This window comes from Dioscorea cayenensis, chromosome 4 (assembly GCF_009730915.1).
Source record: "Dioscorea cayenensis subsp. rotundata cultivar TDr96_F1 chromosome 4, TDr96_F1_v2_PseudoChromosome.rev07_lg8_w22 25.fasta, whole genome shotgun sequence".
Taxonomy (NCBI): domain Eukaryota; kingdom Viridiplantae; phylum Streptophyta; class Magnoliopsida; order Dioscoreales; family Dioscoreaceae; genus Dioscorea; species Dioscorea cayenensis.
The window spans coordinates 4,268,047-4,290,110 of NC_052474.1; the positions used below are offsets into that span (position 1 = coordinate 4,268,047).

General features: G+C 35.8%; 4 protein-coding genes across 6 annotated transcripts; 2 read left to right on the top strand and 2 right to left on the bottom strand.

Annotated features, from left to right (window-relative positions):
• Positions 1-2,341: 2,341 nt before the first annotated feature.
• Positions 2,342-3,454, top strand: LOC120258574 (pectinesterase 2-like). Its single transcript, XM_039266034.1, has 2 exons — positions 2,342-2,666; positions 2,766-3,454. The coding sequence occupies exons 1-2, from the start codon at positions 2,342-2,344 to the stop codon at positions 3,452-3,454; spliced, it is 1,014 nt and encodes a 337-aa protein (XP_039121968.1).
• A 4,520-nt stretch (positions 3,455-7,974) lies between these two features.
• LOC120259371 (vacuolar-processing enzyme) lies at positions 7,975-16,468 on the top strand. Of its 2 annotated transcripts, XM_039266959.1 has the most exons (10): positions 7,975-8,163; positions 8,259-8,423; positions 8,634-8,790; positions 8,891-8,976; positions 9,059-9,258; positions 9,339-9,387; positions 9,460-9,666; positions 9,820-10,026; positions 10,114-10,327; positions 16,391-16,468. In XM_039266959.1, exons 1-9 carry the CDS (start codon positions 7,990-7,992, stop codon positions 10,294-10,296), a joined length of 1,428 nt encoding a protein of 475 aa, XP_039122893.1. In that variant the 5' UTR covers positions 7,975-7,989; the 3' UTR covers positions 10,297-10,327; positions 16,391-16,468. The 2 variants fall into 2 exon arrangements, with proteins under 2 accessions (XP_039122893.1, XP_039122892.1); XM_039266958.1 differs by lacking the exon at positions 16,391-16,468 and having other exon boundaries at positions 10,114-10,677.
• LOC120259372 (plasmodesmata-located protein 8-like) lies at positions 10,737-12,461 on the bottom strand. Of its 2 annotated transcripts, none has more exons than XM_039266962.1 (3): positions 11,547-12,461; positions 11,073-11,129; positions 10,737-10,939 (listed from the first exon to the last, which is right to left on the bottom strand). In XM_039266962.1, the coding sequence occupies exons 1-3, from the start codon at positions 12,247-12,249 to the stop codon at positions 10,935-10,937; spliced, it is 765 nt and encodes a 254-aa protein (XP_039122896.1). In that variant the 5' UTR covers positions 12,250-12,461; the 3' UTR covers positions 10,737-10,934. The 2 variants fall into 2 exon arrangements, with proteins under 2 accessions (XP_039122896.1, XP_039122894.1); XM_039266960.1 differs by having other exon boundaries at positions 10,743-10,939; positions 11,028-11,129; positions 11,547-12,455.
• Positions 16,469-20,162: 3,694 nt separating the features above from the next.
• On the bottom strand, positions 20,163-21,148 carry LOC120259061 (auxin-responsive protein SAUR36-like). Its single transcript, XM_039266596.1, has one exon. It carries the CDS (start codon positions 20,753-20,755, stop codon positions 20,252-20,254), a length of 504 nt encoding a protein of 167 aa, XP_039122530.1. The 5' UTR covers positions 20,756-21,148; the 3' UTR covers positions 20,163-20,251.
• Positions 21,149-22,064: the final 916 nt, after the last annotated feature.

Genomic DNA, 22,064 nt, shown 5'->3' on the forward strand with positions numbered 1-22,064 from the left:
ATATAATTCTTATTTTATTTCATTATAATTGAAGAAAATTTTTCATAATATGGGAGGATTTTTCTAAAAGCTGGAAATTTTTATGAAATTATTTGCATTGTTTTTAAATAAAATAGATAAATCATTAATTATATTAAAAATATTAGTTTGTAACTTTGTATTTTTTGGTATCATACCACCGTTGCAATGTCTTGTAAAGCATTTGATGTCAGTACAAGATCTATGATTGAGGATCGAAAAATGCCTCCCTCTTTTATTACTAATGGTTCTTTATTTTTATTTTTAAAAATATTAATTTATGTTTACAAATTAATGCCAAAACATAATATTTTTTTAAAAAATTATTATTTGATATATTGATTTTTATGAATTATTTTATATAGTGTATTTTAAAAAAAAATCTATGTTTTAATTTTTATTTTTTACAAATTAATTTATATAATATATAAAATTATATTTTTAGCACAGTTTTTTTTTTTAAGGTGAATAATCTACTTAGATTAGAGAGAAACAAGCAAAAGTACAACTACCATTAGATGTGGTATGAAAGCACAATAAAAAAAAAATACAAAAAAAGAACAACAGCCATCTGGAGCAGAAGCCCCTAAAGATACATCAAACTCAAAATCTAGCGTGTGTTTGGGTCATGATCTACATAGATGGGTAAATTGTCACCAAATTCCTTCACACGCGGGCCAAGCAACTCCAAGCTTCTTCTGACAGTAGTGATATCATAATCCATTTTCACTCTAGGTCCCTCTCCCCATTTTAGCACAGTTTTTGTGATAGCTTATTTTGACATCTGATTTTTATAAATTAATATAAATAAATTTTTTATTAATCGAAATTTATTTTTCAAATTTCTTTTTTTCAATTCACCCCTTCCCCATAATTTTTGCCTCTGCTCCTGATTGAAACGTAAATAAAATATGTATGAAGCATGACGGTTTGCCTAGATCGGAAAAAATATATATATTATAGTAGTTTTTTATTATTTTTACTTTTTTAATATAACATTTTGAATAACTTCGAATGAAATAAAAAACTGGCCTCCTTGTGTGCTGTCTACCACATCTAGTGGTCGGTTGTATCCTCTTTTTTAGTAATTGAAGGGGTTTATCCATCAAAAATAAATAAATAAATAACTGCAGCTTGTATAGTTTCCAGCTACCACTATCAAGAGCCAGGGGTCAAAAATTACTTGGTACGTCACCTCAGCTTGTGCTACAAACCTACCATGAAACGATCCGTGCGTCTTCTACAAGGCTAGTATGGCACAACTTCGTTCAACCAAATTGCGTGACTTTATCTGATGGGAATGATGCACTCTATAGCCCAAGTATCCATGAACTACAGCTGGGAAAGCTTAGATCTTCCATAGTTCCATGGCAACCTTTATTTTCTAGTTATCTTTTGAATTCAATAATTTATTCCATCAATTTTGATTTATTTCTATTTTAATAAAAAAATGAATTTTAAGATAATAAACAGATGTCGGTCTATTTCATCACAACACAAAGGAAAAAAAAAATATATATATATTCTAAATAGATGCATGCTCTTAATTATATCAAAGAAGAGTAATTTTCAGCCTTCCTAGCTAGTCACTCAGTTGACAATAATAATGCAATTTCGATCTCATTTTCAATCCCGTGTCTCCCTCTCAAGGCACCCTCATACATAGCAAGCAATGCCAACTGTTGATTACTACCTCATTAATCAACCATAACAAATATTTTAAAACCATTCATCTCAAACAAAACACAGATAAAAACCATCAACCTTCAATCAATTAATCCACCCAAACTCAAAAACAAAAATGCATCTCCTCCCACTTCTATTCCTTCTCTTCTCTCTCCCAAACTCTTCCCTTTCCTCCACCTCCATGAAATGGTGGTGCAACAGCACTCCCCATCCTCAACCCTGCCTCCACTACCTCACCCATACCCCTCACCTCCCTAAACACAAGTCTGACTTCTACCACCTCTTTCTCCAACTCTCCTTCAACCTCACTCTCCGCGCCCAACGCAGCCTCCACAACCTCGGTCACCACTGCCGCTCCGAGCCCCGCCGCACCGCCTGGAACGACTGCCTTCGCCTCTACTCCAACACCATCCTCCAGCTCAACCGCACTCTCAATTCCTCCCCTTCTTGCACCACTTTTGACCACCAAACCTGGCTCAGCGCCTCCCTCACCAATCTTGACACCTGCCGCCATGGCTTCTCCGACCTCCACCAACCTCCCAACATCCTCTCCCCTCTCGCCAAATACAACCTCTCTGAGCTCATCAGCAACTGCCTAGCCATTAACAAACCTTCTAATAAAACCACATCATCTCCCATGCCTGTCATGCCACCTTGGACTAGAGTCGCCAACCGGAGACTACTCCAGTTATCAACCAAAGCTAATATTGTTGTAGCTAAGGATGGCTCTGGAAATTTTACCACCATTAAAGATGCTCTCAACTCCCTTGCAAGTTCGTCTCAGAGGATCAGCAATGGCCGGTTTGTCATTTACGTGAAGAGAGGAGTGTATGCTGAGAACGTCCAGATTGATAGCAGCTTAGATAACCTCACTTTTGTTGGTGATGGCATGGGCCAGACAGTCATCACGTCCGGCAGAAGTGTCTCCGGCGGTTACACCACCTTCAGCTCCGCCACTTTCAGTAAGATCAATGATTTATACATAGAACTTTGTTCACTAATTGCAAGGATATGTATGAATCACTAGCTAATATTATTATCATTCATCCATATGAATGCAGATGTATTTGGAGATGAATTCATAGCGAGTGGGATAACGTTCAGGAACACATTCGGGCCCGGATCACAAGCAGTGGCCATGCTCTCCGGGTCAGATCGATCAGTGTTCTATCGTTGTAGCTTTGAAGGGTACCAAGATACTTTATTTGTATACTCACAAAGACAGTTCTACAGAGAGTGCATTATATATGGAACCATAGATTTCATCTTCGGCAACGCGGCCGTCGTGTTCCAACGCTGCAACATATTTGCACGCATGCCCCGGCACGGCGAGGCCAACGTCATCACCGCCCAAGGCCGGCTAGACCCAAATCAGAACACAGGGATTGTTATTCATTCTTGCAACATTAGAGGAACTTCAGAGCTTTGGAGAGCTCGTAAGACAGTGAAGTCCTATCTTGGAAGGCCATGGATGAAGTACTCAAGGACTGTGTACCTTAAAAATTATATGGAGAGTATCATTAATCCTTCAGGATGGTTGCAATTCATTGGGAACAATTATTTGGACACGTTGTATTATGTGGAGTATAAGAATACTGGAGCTGGGTCTAGATTGTCACAGAGAGTGAAGTGGCCGGGGTTTCACATAGCTGTGCTGCCGTCGCAGGTGGCACAGTTCACTGTTACCAACTTCATCTCCGGCGGGCCTTGGATTACGTCTGCCGGAGTGCCGTTTATCTCAGGTCTTTAAGTTTGTTTTAGATTCAGTAAGATCGAGATGTAACGTGATTTGGTGATGACTTCATTGTGAATAAACTGATTAACAAGTGGGTGTTGATTGGGTTGCGTGGATCTTGAGACTAGCGCTGCAAGAGAATTCAATGTGGCCGAGAGCGGCGGATGCGCACTCTCACCATGCATTGTTTAATTGTCTAATGTTTCTTTGATCTTCTTCTTCTTCTTCATCATCTCATCTCGTAAGAAGAGCTTTTGTTATATGATATTAGACCTGGTTGCTCATATGGAATAAGTCCATGCACTCATTCATGCATTCATATTGTTACTTGCTGGGAGGTATGGAAATTAAATGTTTGCCATTATATATATATATATATATAAGTACTCTGAGTTCATTAGTTAATATATAGAAAGAAGATGGTCATGTGAGATCGATGATAAATATATAAATACAGAATCAAACTATGCTAAAAAGATCCTTGAAAACAAATTCATTTAAATTTGCATGTTCAAGAGATGTATAGGTTATTGTGTTCAAATAATCGTGGTTGGATTGATTCATGAGTTAAAAGATAAAATTATTTCACAAAAAACAAGGGAAAGTGAACTTTTGCTCTTTTGATTTGGTAGACAGGAAGGATGGAGGCCAAGATTGCTAGTGTTTTGGCTGAGAAAAATTTTACATCTTGGTTTTGGGTTGCCGCCATGTGCCCATGTGGCCATGGCTCAGGGCTTCTATATATGAGCACTGTTGGCTAGCCATTCAGCATTGCATTTATAGCAAAGAAAAAAAAAACTTAACTTATACAAGCAAAGTTATTATATATTTCAGATAAAAAATTGAAAAATTATATTTATTAAAAAAGAAAATTCTATTAATAACAATTACTTTAAAAATATCTTTCTTTTTTAAATGTAATAATGAAGACAGCCTGATAATTTGTTCAGCAATTTTTTAATTATGTATAAATCATTAAAAAATCTTAAGTATCCATAATAAAAGTTTTTTATGCCTATTTTATTATGCAAAATATAATTTATTCACTTTATCTAATAATATAATAATAATAGTTTTCTGTGTTCTTATTATCTAAAACGTGTATACTTCTAAAAATCAATTAAAATTTTAAAAACAAAGAGTAATTGAATTTCTAAACCTGCCATAGCGCGATCGGTAAATAGGTCAGTGGCAAAAACATGTGTATATATATATTCTCTTAAATTAATTTAACTATTTATTCTTTTATATTTTATATATATTTATTGGGACACCTTAGTTTTTTTTATTATTTAATTTTGTTGAATAAATTCACAAAAATAAAAGAGAAAATCAGGAAACAGTTACTAATCAATCACATAAATATAAAATCTAAATTTAAATTATATATATAGATAGTTAATAGGTAAATAACATATTCATAGTACTATAGTAGCCTATTAATAGCACTTTTATTCGAAACTGTGTAAAACTCGCAGCGTAAGCACCAGCCTCATACTAGTTCCATAATAAATTTTACCATGTAAAATATTTTACATATTTTACCCTGCTTCATACTTTATCCACTTTATTTTAGAAAAATATATTAACCTATTATACATCGCAAAATCAATCTAACCTCTTGCACACCCACTTAACTTTATTTAATATTTATGATATTTTATACTAAATTTTTATATATAATACTATCTAAATTAATTTTTTTTTTTTTTTTTGAAAAAAGAGTGGATAAACCACTGATTTATTGAAAGGAAAAAAAAGAGTACAAAGAGTTAAGTCCTCTCACTAGAAGTGAGGGAACAGAGTACAACTAAAAAAACAAGGAAGCAGAAAGAAGATAAGAGTCTAAGCAGGCGGAAGACATCGTCTGGCATCTCAGGCCTGTCTAGAAATGTAGAAGGAGCGACTACTCCTGGGCTGCACTGTGGTCGGAGTCGCTAGTAGGATTGGAGGTTCTAGCGCTATAGAAGTTGAGTGAGCGCTTGATTTTCTGTGATGCTTCATTGAGATTTTGTTGATACTTATCAGCAGCTGTTGAGAGCCAAGAGAGAAGCATATTAGCAGTTTTATAAATAATATTGAGATGCGATGATGCAGTCAAATGAAATATGCGATTGTTTCTTTCGAGCCAGACATTCCACAAAATTGCACGGGAAGTGAGATCCCAGAGGATTCGATGTTGAGGGGCTAAGGATGGTATCCAATTGGTCCACAGTAAGGGAATTGTCTGTGGAAGAGAGTGTAATTCTAAAATTTGAAGAAAAAATGCCCAGATGCATTTGGAGAAAACACAGTCGATGAAAAGATGTTGAAGATTCTCAGATGCACTGTGGCAAAAGGACACAGGTATCGGTGGAGTTTTGAAAATTGTAACCTTTCTTGAAAAGATTTGCTTGAGTGAGGATTTTGTCTTCCCCAGCAAGCCAGCAGAAAAGAGTGATTTTGCTAGGACAACGATTTTTCCAAAAAAGGGGGTAAAGCGAGCTGCGTGTTCCACCATCAATGAGAAAATTATAAAAGGATTTGACTGTGAACGTACCACTTTTTTCAAGGGTCCAAGTGTGGAGATCATCATGAGTATGAGAACAGTCAGGGATGAATTTAAGAAGAGCAGTTAACATATCGGGGGTGGATGTGGAGAATAGAAGCTTAGGATTGTTAAGAAACTGGGAGAATTGCCTGATGGTAATCCAAGGGATAGTACAATCATGGAAGAGATCGGGCCAACAATCTTTAAGTAGGATTCCAGCGTTTCAACGATCAGACCATAGTGAAGTATTAGAACCACTTCTGATAGTTTTCATGATACATGACCGAAAAGGGAGTAAAGTGGAGGTTACTCCTGCCCAAAAAAAGGATTTATTTCTGGGTGGAATGTGGGAAAGAATTCCATTAGTGTCATTTATAGAATAATTAGCATGGATGATTTTGGCCCAACCGCTGTTTGGGTTGCAGGATAATTTCCACCACCACTTTCCTAGTAAAGCGTTGTTGAAGGTCTGAAGGTTAAGGATTCCCCAGCCTCCCATTTCCCGCGGTCTGGTAATTCTGTTCCAGGCTATCAATATGACTCATTTGGGTCCCAGATCGGGGCCTTTCCAAAGAAAATCTCTCCGAATTTTATCAATTTCTTTAATAACCCAAGCGGGGAGCTTGAAGACTGACATCCAGTAAACAGGAACAGTGGATAGGACAGAGTTAATGAGCGTTAAGCGTCCACCAAGTGATAAGTAATTTGCTTTCCAAGAAGTAAGTCTAGAGCGAACCATGTCAATGAGTTTTGCCCAGTCATTTCGTTTGGGTCTACGACCAGAAAGAGGTACTCCTAAGTAGGTAATTGGGAGACAGCTTCGGGAGCAATTTAGGATTCTAGCTGAGGAGTGATGAGGTTGGAAGCCGTAGTTAGAGGAGTACAGGCTGCTTTTCGAATAATTAATGGTTAAGCCAGAGGACCCCTCATAAAGATACAAGATTAGTTTGATGATATGAAGATCTTGTTGTCCTCCAGTGGAGAAAATAAGAAGGTCGTCAGCATATTGGAAGTGACAAATGTTGTCGGTATGATTCAGGAGGACACCCACCAAGACTTTAGTTTTAAGAGCGTGAAAGAACGTGGCGCTCAAAACATCAGCGGCAAGGGCGAAGAGCAATGGTGAAAGAGGATCGCCTTGCCTCAGGCCTCTTTTGCATCGGATGTAGCCCTGAGTCGATCCATTGATAATAAATTGGGCCTTGGAAGTACTAAGAATGGAGTGAACCCAGGAGATCCATTTAGGTCCAAAGCCTCTAGCAGCAAGGATTTCGAGCAGAAAATTCCAGTCAAGAGAGTACTATCTAAATTATTAAAAAAAATTGTGTTTTTATGTGTACTTTATTTAGATTTAATGACTTATTATTTACCCAACCCATAAAGAAATTGTATGCATGAACTTTAATTTAGTCTGTTTAGTTAATTAGTTTATCAATCATATCCATCTATCAAAGTTCACTTTAATTTTTAATTAATTGATTTATAATAAATTATTAAATAACAATAAAAAAATTAATAAAAAAAATCTTAATATTTTTTTTTGTAAAATCCTATTATTATCATTGCTTTGAAAAAATTGTGATATATATGTACAATAATTTTTTTTTGAAAATATGAATAAATCATTTACATTAAAATAATAAAAATAATTCACTAAAAATGAAAGACTGACAAAATAACAACAAACGCCTGAACAACTACAATACACTTTTATATAACCATATTATTTCATCTATATATATATAAATTTTACATTTTAATTTTAGTAATTAAAATGGCGCCAGAGTATGAATGCCGTTACACACCCACACCTTTACCTGGTGGAAAGCAACCACGTAGGATGGATGACGCCGATTATGGAAACCGTTTGGGCCCACACTCATACACACGTGTCAGCTTCTCGTCTCCCTCTTCTGCATGGCTCTATGACTCAGTCACCGCCTCCACTTTTATACTCTACAAAACCCTCTCTCTCTCTTCCTCCCTGGCGTCCTCTTCACTGATTCATTGCATCCCAGCTATGGCGGTGTTCATCCACTGCATCCTTGCGGCTCTTCTCTTGCTCGATTTCGTCGCCGGAGGCCGGTGGGACTCTGCGATTCGGATGCCTATTGAGGAAGAGGAGGATGAGGTCGGCACTCGGTGGGCCGTGCTCGTCGCAGGCTCTAGTGGTTATGCGAATTATCGCCATCAGGTTAACCGATCTTGCTATTTGATTGATTGATTGAGTGGATGAGTGGAGAATGAGTGAATTAAGATGTGAACTTGTTGGTGATTCTGGATGTATAGGCGGATGTTTGCCATGCTTACCAATTGCTGAAGAAAGGGGGATTGAAGGAGGAGAACATCGTGATGTTCATGTATGATGACATTGCGCATAACCCGCTAAACCCTAGGCCTGGCATCATTATCAATCATCCCCAAGGAGACGATGTTTATGCCGGCGTCCCTAAGGTAATTAATGCTTGTTTGATTCATTTGAGTTTTTCTTGAAAATTTCTCATTGTGTTCTTGTTTATGCGATAAAAAGTGTCTTATTTTTGTCCTGTTTTCAAAATTACTTGAAATTGATAATCGCGTAAATATATCACATGGCCATTGATCTGTTGTTCTTTGTGAACATGATGGATTTTCCCACATTTATTTCAATGTCTATATATACAGGACTATACAGGGACTCAAGTCACTGCTAAGAATCTGTATGCAGTTATCATGGGTAACAAGAGTGCTGTTGAAGGTGGTACTGGTAAAGTTGTGGATAGTAAAGCAAATGATCGTATCTTTATCTATTTCTCTGATCATGGAGGTCCTGGAGTACTTGGTATACCATTTTCACTTCATTAAATCTCATACAAGCTGTTATATATAGTGTTACAGAGCTAATATATTAGTTAAGCACCTCATCATGAATATGGTTGCAGGAATGCCCATCATGCCATTCATTCTCGCAAATGAATTCATTAATGTCCTAAAGAAGAAGCATGCAGCTGGTACTTACAAAGAAATGGTGAGAGGAGATCCATGCAAGTGATTCTGTTTTCTTAAGTTAATTGTTTATGGTTAAAAGATTTGAGTAATTATGTGTATAGGTCATCTATGTAGAAGCATGTGAAAGTGGGAGCATGTTTGAAGGTTTAATGCCCAAGGACATCAATATATATGTGACAACAGCCTCAAATGCAGAGGAGAGTAGCTGGGGTACTTATTGTCCAGGGATGGATCCCCCTCCACCTCCTGGGTTCATGACTTGCCTTGGGGACTTGTACAGTGTTTCATGGATGGAGGACAGGTTCATCACTCTGCTCTAGCTTCACTCTGATTTCTTTGCTTATTGATTCATCACTCATGTAGTTCTGGTTCTCCATGCAGTGATGCTCACAACCTCAAGAAGGAGACCATTGAAAAACAGTATCAGAACGTAAGTTGCAAATACAATACTAGTAACTTTACCTTGGAATTTATTGAGTTTGTGTATCACTTGATACTGCAGGTGAAAGCAAGGACTTCTAACTATAACACATATAATGCGGGATCACATGTTATGGAGTATGGCAATAAGAGTATGAAATCTGAGAAACTGTATTTATATCAAGGTTTCAACCCGGCCAACGCTAACGTCACTGATAATGCCATCCGAACCACCTCTGTGGGGGTCATTAACCAAAGGGATGCTGACCTGCTCTTCCTCTGGAGAAGCGTGAGCATCATTATTCTCTCAATAGATTATTATTATTATTATTTTTTTAGTCTGTGCTCTGAGAAAGTTAATTAGCATAATTCTTAATGAACTTAATTGAGCATCTGATATATGATGTATGTTATGCTGTTCTTTGTCTTTGTTTATCTTTAGTATGAGAGACTGGATGAAAAATCAGAGAGGAAGAAGGAAATTCTTAAAGAAATAACAGAGACTATAACACACAGAGCACATCTGGATATCAGCGTAGAATTCATTGGGAAGTTGATATTTGGGTTAGAGATTGGTCCTTCCATCCTCAGAGCTGTCAGACCATCTGGTCAGGCATTAGTTGATGATTGGGATTGTTTGAAATCAATGGTAAATGGAAAAAAAACTTTTCTGAGTTATATGTTTACGTTCTTACATGCCAAAGGTGAATTTCTTAAAATTAGAACTCTATTTCAGGTTCGAATTTTTGAATCCCATTGTGGGTCACTGACTCAATATGGCATGAAACATATGCGAGCATTTGCCAATATTTGCAACAAGGGCATCTCAAAGGATGAGATGGAGGAAGCTTGCATCACTGCCTGTAGAAGCTATGACTCTGGGAGTTGGTGGCCTTCCAACAGAGGATATAGTGTTTGATGGTGGTAATAGCTGCAAACTTTCAGTGAAGGTACTCGGAGTATCTCCTTGGTTTTGCACATAGTTTTTCTTATGTTTATCCAAACTTATGTCTGGGTGTTAACTTCCAAAAGAGGCTATTAGATCATAAATCAAATGTTTGGACCTAAGAAATAACATGATGAATATTAGATCATAAACCAGGAATTCTGATCTCGCGCTACCTCGTCTTCCAGCTGGTGGAAGATGTCCCTCCCATTCTTTCCCTGTCTCTTTGTGTTCTTCTGGCCTTTCACCTCTGGTGATTGGGCCCTTCTAGTCTCTCTCTTTTGTATTGTATTGTTTTAGGGTTGTTGTATCTCGTCTTTTCGTTAATGAATTTGTGGTTTATCCACTTATTTCAAAATATATATATATATATATATATGGTATCCAAGTAGTTTTCTCCAAAAATTCATTGTGTTTGTTTTGGCAATATTATCACTGAAACTGATGAAAAAAAAGAAAAACAAACAAACAAATAACCAAGATATGAGTCGCAATGCATGGCAATAGAACAACAATATTAATTTTACTTGAATTGCTTCGTTCTCAGACAGAACTGACTGAAGTGGCCTGCTGTTGTAGAAATGTAGACAACAATCATCATCATACCGTGTCTAGCCTGCAAAATGAAGTAAATTTCCAATTTAATTAGACATATTACATTGATAATTAAATTAGGAATAAGTTGTGGAGATGAAGGAACTTGCATGCTTTTTTGAGGAATGAGATGAACACAACAATTACTGCCACACCTGCCAAGACGCCAACTATTATTGCTACAGTTCTTCCAGCTTCATCACTAGAATCATCTGCACAAACTCAAAAAGCAGGGGAAATGTTATCAACCAACATCATGACCAGATCTATATATATTCTTTTTTAATCATAAAAGCACCAGAACCATTAGTTTACTTTTGTGGAAATAACCCTACATAAAGTGGACCAGGATTTCTGGCAAAAGAGAAAACTAGCTTTGAAGTTTCTGGTTCACAACACAATACCTATTTTAGAATCCAATACCTTCTGAAGGAATCAATTGTTATCATATATATAGTCTTATCACTTGAATTCAGGAACAGAACAGTAAGCATGACAGTAGTAAGAATTATCTAGCTTATTTTTTGAGATATCAAAACAAGAGTATTAGAAATAATAGTTCCAATAATGACGGACAACATACATAGCAAACAAAGAAAAGAAACAATTAATGGGAATAGATGGCAAACCTGTGAGGGAACGTAGGTAAAAATCGGAAGCCCAGTACCTAGCATAGCACTTAGCCAAAAACACATCGGTGGCCACTGACGACCCACACGCATCCTTAAGCTGTCCGACTGCCTGTTCAACACACTGCCGGCAGTCACCAGGACTAAGATCCCCCAAACACTGTGCATAACCCTGCACAGTCCCTGCATGGCTGACTCTAAACCCTGTCGCTTCATGCAAGTCTGCAATCACATCATCCCTACGTTGTAAGAAGTCAGCTTCATAACTCTTGCTAGGACTGCACTTCTTGTAAGTGAAGCTGGTATCAAGCTGACCCCTGAAATCTTCATGGCTGTATCTCAGGAAGCAACCTTCGAGTTGTAAAGTAGCAGCAAAGGTTTGTATACAGATTAGGCTGATCTGGGTTACTGCACTCTGAATGCATGTGGCGCAGTCGGCGGGGCTGAGATCGTTGCGGCACTGGTAGAGACCGTATGCAGCAGCGCCAGGTGGACCGGAAGCATCAGTGCCAGTGGAGAAGCTGTTGTAAGAGACTTGAGAAGAAGAGGATATGATGGATGAGAGGAGAGCTCTGAGGTTAGTTTGGTAAGGAGTGTTAGGATCATACTTGGCTGGGGCGCAGCTTGCATACATGAAACTGCTTGAATTGCATTGCAGTGGGGCAGTACTCACTAGTAGAAGGACAATGAAGGAGATAAACATCTTCTCCTTCTTATTTTTCTTCTTTCTTCTTCTCTTTGTTGGTTGGAGGTTTTAGTGTGTGGTTTAATGCAGGGGTGATGGGTGGTTTCCTTTCATTTTCTAAAGTTTTAAAGCTGCTCAGATGATGGTAAAGTGAAACACATAGTTAAATATATGTTGGAGATGGATGGTATGATGCAGGAATGTTCCTTTTTGCAATGGTCAAGAGTGTCAGGGTCATACTGACTGGGTGATCTTTTGAGGAGACGAAGGAGAATAAGAATAAAGGGGAGGATGCTTTATGTCAATCAGTGAAGGGCCCTCCAAAGTCATGATTCTTCTTTTGAGAAGAGCTGTTTGTGTTGCTTATATCGCTTACATTGTTTATGGTGGTTGATTGGGAGTTGGGACTTAGTGGAGCCTAAGCTACTTAAATGGTATGGTTGTGGCATAGCTTTCATAATGAATGGTTTGCTTGGTTGTTATCCCTTTGAAGTGGATTGAAGGTTACTAGAAGTGCACACCATAATTGTGAAAGATTGAGTCTGGGGGTGGTGGTGATGAGGGTAGCAGATATGCTTGCTCAGGTGACTTGTTTTATCTATACACTCTTCTTTGGTGGTAAATCACACTTGGAAGAGTCCCATACCACTGATCATCACATAGAACTGGGCTTAAAAAAAAATTTGTAGGTTTAATCAGGTTCAGTCCTAACAAGTTGTTTGTCATGTTTTTTAGTAGGATTAAGGGTATGTGTTAATTTCTGGTTTATTTAGTTATGTTTAGTTAAAATTAAAAAAAAAAAAAATCATGAGTCTGTATTGCTAAGAAAATTATGAATTCATGATATTTTGAAGTTATAGTGTTAAATTTATTATTATTATTATTATTATTATTATTATTAAAGTGAAAAAATTACAAAATTTATTGATTGAAAAAAAACATATAATAAAATCAAAGAATAGGTACATAGATCTACCAGCATTAGTAGTGAAGAAGGGCGGGTAAATTTTTTGATAGGATACCCAACTATGGTGAATTATCAGTTTGAGGTCCAAACTTTGATTTGTATCAAAATGGTGACCTATCTTTAATTATGTTTCACCGATTGGGATCCCGGATAATTTCGATCATATTTGAATGATGTGGCGGTTCGGAAATATGAGTCGAAAGATAAAAAAATAAATGGTCTTGCCACGTCAAGAACCCGAGTCACATCTTTGTCTCTCTCTCTCAAACTCTTTAATTAGTCAACTATATGCGAGTCTTGGTCCAAATGCGCAAGCTTGGCGTGAGTCAACTTGTTCGACCCACCACCATGCCGAGTCTTGGTCCTCCGTCCATCTTCAATCTCAACAAGAACATCACTTTTAGAGTAGCTTTGGGTTGCAGACTCATTCATAAAGAGCAAGACAAGTTTCTCTCTCTCTCTCTCTCTCTCTCTCTCTCTCTCTCAAAAGCTCTTTAATTAATAATGGTGACCAACACTCATTTACTTGAACTGAATTTTTTTGACATTAAGAGCATGGGGGAGATGATGACGTTGGTGAAGAGGCTAGAGCCGTGGAAGGCTATTCATAGGACGTCAAGAGATGTAAACCAAGTGAAGAAAATGTTAGAGATGATGTAGTTGGGTGGTGTTGGTGGAGGAGGAGCTCTGGGACATCAGGGGATCAGAAGGGAAGGAGGAGAAAGTTTTGAGAAAGCTAGAGAGAGAGAGAGAGAGAGAGAGAGAGAGAAAGAGAGAGAGAGAGATATAACCTGGGTTGCTGACGTGGTAAACACCATTTATTTTTTTTATGCTGACTCATATTTCCGAACTGCCACATCATTCAAATATGACCGGAATTACCCGGGTACCCAATCCGTGAAACATAATTAAAGATAGGTCACCATTTTGATACAAATCAAAGTTTGGACCCCAAACTGATAATTCACCATAGTTGGGTACCCTATCAAAAAATTTACCCGAAGACGGGCAATTTAAAAAATAGCAATAAGGAAAAAATAATTGGGTTTACTGAATAGGTTTTTTAGATGAGTTGGCAAGTGGATCATTGTTAGCTTTAGAGGTTTGCACGGTCAACTTTCCGGCGAACCAAAGCATCAATTCTATTCCTCACTTACTCTTGAATTCGGTAGAAGCTTTGATTCAAGTTTTATTCCTTATTTTATTCATATTTCATCGTTGTTTTTTTTAAAACCTATGTCTAAATCTTAGATTATACATGTTGTGTAAATGATTATAAGCTTAAATTGAAGCCATTGTTCTTGTTATTCATTTTTGTGGATGTTTGTAAAGAAATTTCATCGTTAGATGATGTAAATTGGGAGAAACCCATTTTGTTAGGTTTGGTGCTACTGTAGCATTCATGAATTTACTGTAGCACAAGAAATTTTCATCCATTTATTGTATTTCTTTGGTTAAAATTGAAACCCTTCTTACTTGGAAGTCATTGAAACTAGTTTTTCTCTAGTTTTAGGTTATTTGGGTCCAAAATGACGTCGTTTTGCCTTAAAACCCTACTGTTGCATGTTTGACATGTAACATCGTATTCACCTGCACTTTAGTTTTTCAATTTTGTATTCATTGGTTTTTGGATTCCTCTCTTGTGTCTAGGTGGTGAAGCATCCTCCAAGGGGAAGGAAATCGCTTACCAATGAGCACGTCTAGAGGCTAGACGAATGGTTCTGTGAGAGATTAAATTCATATGAAATCTATGCGAATATGAATTTAACCACTCATAGAATATGAATTTAACAACTCACAGAACCAATAGTCTCACCTTGAGACGTGCTCACTGGTCAGCGATTTCCTTCTCCTTGGAGAATGCTTTGCCATCTAGACACAAACAAAGAATCCAAAAACTAATGAACAAAAGAATGAAAAATTAAAATACATGTGAATACGAGATGTCACATTTGGAACATGCAACACTATTGTTTAAGAGCAAAACGACGTCATTTTAGACCCAATGACCTCAAATTGGAGTAAAACTAGTTCTAATGAATTTCAAATAAAAAGGGCTTTAACTTGGACAAAAGAAATACAAGAAATTGTTGAAAATTTCTGGTGCTACAGTAAAAGCGGAAATAGTTAACCAGAATACTACAGTAACACCGACCCTAATACAATGGTTTTCTTCCGATTTACATCATCTAACCATGAAATTTCTTTACAAACATTCACAAAAATGGATAACAAGAACAATGGCTTCAATTTAAGCATATAATCATCCACCCAACATGTATAATCTCAAAGTTAGACATAGGTTTTTAAAAAAACAAAAACGATGAAATACGAGCAAAATACGGAATAAAACTTGGATCAAAGCTCCTACCTAATTTCTAAGGTAAGTGAGGAAGAGAATTGATGCTTTGGTTCGCCGGAAAATTTCTAAGGGAAAAGAAAAGTTCGGCCGAATGAGAGAAACAAAGAAGAAGAGATATCATGTTTGGGTTTTCTCATAATTTTTTTTTTTCAAAAGAAGAAAGAATGAATGAATTTATTGGAATGGTTAAATGTGAAATACTTATACATATTTATTTTGAAAGAAGTATGCTCGTATGTGTGTATTTACATGCCAATGGATTATAGTTTGATGAGTATTTATGTATTAAACCATTGTTTGATGGATTCCTTGAGTTCGAAATTGGAAATATTTACATTGATGTATGTGACTTTGATGGTGATTACAAACTTTAGTCCGACACTGAGTAGGGGTCCCATGGTTCCCTGAGTTTACCCCTAGTCGAGAGGTGCATAGAGCCATTGACATGGTTTATTTATGTGAAAAACTCGGAGTCACCACACGAGGGTCTCAATGGTCACCAAAGAAGACACCATTTTAAATTTAAAAAAAGTTTGAAAACACCTTAATGGTCCCGTTTCTAGTCGCAACCACGATTAGCTCAAAAATTATTTGAGGCCAATTTGCATTTTGAAATGTGTTCAATGTGTTGAAATTTTACTTATACGTACTATTGATAAATTATTGATTTAATTGTTAACCTGTTCAATTCTTGGAACTTCTTATTTATGATATTATTATTGTGGCAATTACTATTTGAAATACTTTATTATTTTGTTATGTCTATGTTGTCACCACTTACTGGGTAACACATATTACTCACCACTCTTTTTCTCCTTCTTTTCTCCCAGACTGCGATGTTGGATTTAGTTGTGTTGGGCAGCCAATAAAGTGATCTGTCTTCCCTCTTTGTCTAGGTTAGTTTAAAGTTGACATATAAACTTTATGGATCCACTAGACTCGATTTCTATGTATTGTTCTTGTATCTATACTCTCTGGTTGTATTTTGAAACCATGACTTGTATTGTTGTTGATGTTATCCTGCATTTAGGGTCCCTGGTGTAAAGGAACCCTATTATGCTTTTATTGTCGAGATTGTCTCCTTCTTTTAGTAAGTTTGTGATAGCATGTTAGTGTTGAGTCTTACGGTGACTCGGAGATGGGCATTGTGAGACCCATTCATTGAATCATTGTTGTGGGGGCGATTGCCACGTGCCTAACTAGAATCGGGGCTAGAGTCGGGTTGTGATAGCTTTGATGCCCTTTGAAGCTGTAAGAATCCGGGCAAAAAGTGAGTAATTAATTTTGGAAATGATACAATGCAACAACAGAGTAACACATGCAAAAATACGATTATTGTATTTCAACTAAATAAACCAGTAAACCGCTCGAATTATAAGGCTCCCTAGTCCCTCGAGACTAAGTCGCTCTGTCACCGCCAAGAGACCAAAAAAAAAAGTTCATTTTCATTTTGGGCCAAAGCCTAAATTTCAAACTAATTATGGGTTCTTGCACTTTAAGCTTTTGGGCCGACCCTTAATGTATGTGTCCCAGCGAGTGTTGGGAGAGACAAACTGAAATGCTTTTTAGCTTTAGACAGAACACAAAGGATACTCATGGTGCATGCAAAATTGATTAGATTCTTATAAAAAATGCAAACATAAAAGATAATGTGTTAATGTTCGCTATCTCTTTATGCTGAAATGATTGATGTGTTTTTCATTTCAAACTAAGCCTTCTGGACTTCATAGAACAAAAAATCAAATGAATCATGAAAACTTCAGAAAAAATATCTTGCTTAGTTGTCTGATTATTTCTCTCTCTTATCAAACCTTCTTATCTGATTATGCCCTCTTATAGATATTATTGCTAGCATATACACTATTTCTCTAAATTTTTTTAATTTTTTTCTAACTGTTTAACTTATAATAGGATTTTTTACATGCATCTCAATTAGAACTATTATAATTATTTAATAATAAAATATTTGTTATTCGATATATATATAATTTTGATGGTTATATCTCTCACAGTTTTGGGGACATGTTATTTGCATCAATTACTTTGAGTAGTATACTCTTTATTTTAAAAAAACAATGGGTCATAAAGCTTGGATTGACATTGACAATTGATTCTATCATTAATTTGTTCTGTCTATGGATTTCGGGTAGATATTTTTGTTGGTTGCAGAAAAGGATTGAAAATTAATTCAGAGTGAAGTTGAAATTAAATTATTCGCCTCTCTTATTTTGTTTTTTCTAGCTGGTGTTTGGTTTGAAAGTATTGATGAAAAATTCTTAGTTTAACCTTATAGAAGATGCAATGTACATATATTGATTTTTTATTATCAAATGTGAGTAGTAAAATGTTTAATGTTTTAAAAGAAAGGCTCATATATATATATATATTGACAAAGGCAATACGTACTGTTAAAAAGACGACAAATATAAAAATACACCAGTTACTCAAACTTTAGAAAGGAGAAAACATTGTTACTTCTACATGGGATCCACATCAAAACCAACAAACAATACTAATAAACAATATTAAGTTTTAATATACAGTACATAAGCAGTAATGATGAAACACTACAGAACCAAAATTTCGATCGGCTCGTAAGCTCCAAAATTATATTGTTATTTTATTTTATTTTTGTAGGGCCCCAAGCAATCAACCCATGGGAAGTCTGTACTATACTAAAATTTTTCAAAAATTATAGAGGTGTGAAATAATTTTCTCAAAGACCAAAGATTTGTTAGATGGGGACAAACTTGTAGAAAAGATCTAGAGGAAGTTTTGTAACTCATCAAACATGCATAACCCCAAGCAAGCAACCCATGGCAGGTGTTACGGTCGAGCCTGTAAGGCATAACCCTTATAGCAGACCTGTACTATGGTAATTTTCCTAAAAAAATAATAGAAGTGTGAAATAATTTTCTCAAAGACAAGATTTGGGGGCAAACTTGTAGAAAAGACCTAGAGGAAGTAATGAAACCCATCTAGATGACTTTTGAGTTTTCACATAATTAACAATGAAACATATATAGTATTAATATTTAAATTATTTAGATTAAAATTTAGGTTTTACAATATTCATATGAATATTTTTATTATCTACAATTTAACAACGTAAAGCAGAGCTTGTTGTTTTTGTTAATATATATTTCTTTTTGTAATGATAAGTCTAATGATAATGAGTGGCATTTGGTTACGGTTTTTTATTTTGTTTTGTTATTTGTTACCCTTTTATTCCTTTTGCAATATATCAGTGGTTCATCTATATTTTTTTTTAAAAAAAACTGTATTTTGTGAGAAAAAAATAATCCAAATTTGTTAATATTTACAGAATTATCGTTTATTATTAATTAATAAGTTATTAAATTTTGAGTAATAAAATTTTGCTGGATCCTTACACTAATTTGCCAATTTGGTGTAATTTTATTTATTTATTTATTTTTGATAATATAGACCAGCCACTTCAGGTACACAATTAATCTTCTGTTGTATCTTCTCTTTTTGCTTAATGTTAATGGTATCCACCTTTTTCAAAAAAAAAAAAAAACAATTAATCTTTCAACCATGTTTTACAAAGAAATATAGCGCCGCAAATCTTTGGACCATGAATTGAAAGAAAATCTAACCGCATATCTTTTGTTGTGATAGTAACCTGGCGTAAATCTGGGCGTTTATAATTTCCACAATTTTTCTTTCCCGACTTATTATTATTCTCCAAATCGGGATTCATGCGCGTGATCCCATTGTCCCCGCCACTACCTCTGAAGAAACATAACCACCACCCGTACTCGTACCCCCAAGTCCCCCCAATAAAAAAATAAATAAATAATAATAATAATAATAATAGTAATAATAATAATAATAATAATGGGGAAATGTGCTTATGCCAAGCACCACGATTCTTGATTCTTTCAACAATTTAGTAAAAATAAAAACTTGATTCCAGTTTACTCATTCATAAGTATAATTTGAGAATTGATCCCCGTATTATACATCCGGGTTCCAGTACTATTTGGTACTGTTCATATTCATAAAAAAAAGACATTTATCGTCTATTATTCAAAAAAATAATAATAATAATAATAATTTGAGAGTTGAGCCACAAAATTTAAACTAAACTTTTTTTTTTCTCTTTATTATTGTATCCTTCTTTAAAAAAAAATCTTTACTTTAAATTTCCAAACATTGGCATTTCATTCTTTCCCAAAATTAAAAATAGAGAGTCAGAATTCAAATCCTTGGGGTTTTTATATAATAAATCACCTTTTTGATTATACCACCACTTAAAAAATATATAATTTTTTTTTTTAATAAAATAGATAAACCACAAATAATAACAATATTCAAAAGGATAGATGAAAAAAAACAAAAACAAAACAGTGGACTGCTATCCTCACCAGGAGTGAGGAGATCAGAGTACATAGAAAGCAAAAACGAGAGAGGGAAGCGGAGAACAATATATAATTTTTCTTTTACAAAAGAAAAACTTTTAATTAAACTATTAAATCTATCCATATAATTTTCCATATAATTTTCCTTTCATTCTTTCCATAGATATCTTCCATCCAAACACAAAACCAACCAACTTCACAAACACACATTAAAAACAAGATTGGTTCCAATTTCTCACTATAAACTAATCATATATATATATATATATATATATAATATACATATTAAACAAACAAAGATGAAAATCAGTGGAAGAGTTGAGGTTTGGTGGACTCAGCAATGATACGGGTACGTACCCTCTCGAAGGTGGCTACGGGACACGGTATCGTGATCCCACCCGGGTGCTCATAACCAAACTCCTCCTCCGCTTCTCTTAACAACTCCCCAAACAATGGATGGTTAAAGTATATCACCGGCACAACGTACCGCTTCGATCCTGATCCATCTTCTTCTTGTCCTCTTTGCCCGCCGCCTTTCACTCCACTACCCACGTACACCGCCAAATGCCCTCTCGGCGGTGGTTTTTCGCCGGTGCAGGACGTCTCTATCCGCCGGTAATCTGTTCTTCCTCCTCCGCCGCCGCCACCGCTGCAGGCAAAGAACCGGCGAGCCCAGTCGAAGAGACGCGGTTTTGAGGGTTTGGGGGTCGTGGAGTCGAGGCGTTGGTATCGATTTGGGCGGCGGAGGAGTACGCATCTCCATACTCTGATCAGGCGACGGCCAAGACGAAACCCTCTTTTTGTTTTCATCGATCCTTGACGAATCGGTGGAATTAGAGCTATAAACCTAGAAAAAGGAGATGTTGTGATGGAGAGGAAAAGGAAAAGGGTTTGCTGGAGCTTAGGAAAAGGGCCAGAGGTCGGCAATGGACAGAGTGAGGAAGGAGATGAAGAGGGAGACGTTAGAGATAGAAGAGGGGAGGTTGGACATCCTCCCCAAGGGATAGGGGGATCTTTGTGGCTTGGGAGATGGAGAAGAAGGGGTGCAAAGATAGCAGCTTTGAGCTTCTCTCTTGGCGATTGAATGGAAATAGAGAGAAGAGAAGCTTGAAAAAGATGATTCTTTGATGTCTCTTTGGATTCAGAGGAGTAGCAGAGAAGAAGAAGAAGGGTTGGTTGTTGTAAGCGAAACCGAGATAGAGATATAGATATAAATAGAATGAATGACAATGGAATCCCATAAAAATTTCATTTATTTATTTAAGTTTTTTTTTATTACATTTATATATATATATATATATATGTATGTATATATATTCGGTTTTCTTTTGATTTTTGATTTTTGATTTTTTTAAAATATTTGGGTATCGTTGAAAATGTTTTAAATTTTTTTCAGGATTTTTTCATAGACCTGCTTGAAAAATTGAGCACTTCCAGGGAAGTTTCTGATTTACTTTTATAATTGCGCATAGTTTTTATAACCTCAACCATTATTGTTAATATTTGTGATTTCTTAATCCCTCATTATGCAAGAGAAAGAGTTACATGTTGGCTGTTGTTGAGGTGCGAAGGTGTTAATTTAGTTATTTGAAATTTAATTAAATATAAAAAATTAAATTTGAAATTTTGTATTGGTGAGAGAAGAATTATGTTTTGAACTTTTTAAATATATGAAGAAACGGTGAAAATGGATTATTAATTAATGGAGGATGTGGAGAGGGGCTTTACACTTATACATCTTATATTGGAGTTACTTTGGGAATGAGTGATTATCTTGTCGTTATTACTTCAGTTACCTGCCAAATTAGTTTGGTATTTTTTTTTATGGAATATTTCTTATTTATCATTTTAGAATTTATTCCTATTTTTATTTAAAAAAAATATTTATGTGTGATATCAACTGACTAATGGAAAAGTTGGTGACTAGTCACACATCTTCTCCCCAACAAGAGATCTTAGGTAAGAAAATTACTTTTTTTTTATAAAAGTATAATACTTGAACTGGTCTCTCTATTTTTCTCTCTTTTTTTTTAGTCCCTCTACTCAGAAATACTCCAAAGTAGTCCCTCTATTTTTTAAAATAGTTCTACTTAGCCACTTCTACTCTAAAATAGACCAA

Coding starts and splice junctions, on each gene's coding strand:
- LOC120258574 (XM_039266034.1), top strand. CDS start 2,342: ATGCCTGTCATGCCACCTTGGACTAGAGTCGCCAACCGGAGACTACTC. Junction 2,667..2,765: donor CTTCAGCTCCGCCACTTTCA/GTAAGATCAATG, acceptor ATATGAATGCAG/ATGTATTTGGAGATGAATTC.
- LOC120259371 (XM_039266959.1), top strand. CDS start 7,990: ATGGCGGTGTTCATCCACTGCATCCTTGCGGCTCTTCTCTTGCTCGAT. Junction 8,977..9,058: donor CTGGTACTTACAAAGAAATG/GTGAGAGGAGAT, acceptor TTATGTGTATAG/GTCATCTATGTAGAAGCATG. Junction 9,259..9,338: donor GTTTCATGGATGGAGGACAG/GTTCATCACTCT, acceptor TTCTCCATGCAG/TGATGCTCACAACCTCAAGA.
- LOC120259372 (XM_039266960.1), bottom strand. CDS start 12,249: ATGTTTATCTCCTTCATTGTCCTTCTACTAGTGAGTACTGCCCCACTG. Junction 11,130..11,546: donor TTACCTACGTTCCCTCACAG/GTTTGCCATCTA, acceptor GAGTTTGTGCAG/ATGATTCTAGTGATGAAGCT.
- LOC120259061 (XM_039266596.1), bottom strand. CDS start 20,755: ATGAAAACAAAAAGAGGGTTTCGTCTTGGCCGTCGCCTGATCAGAGTA.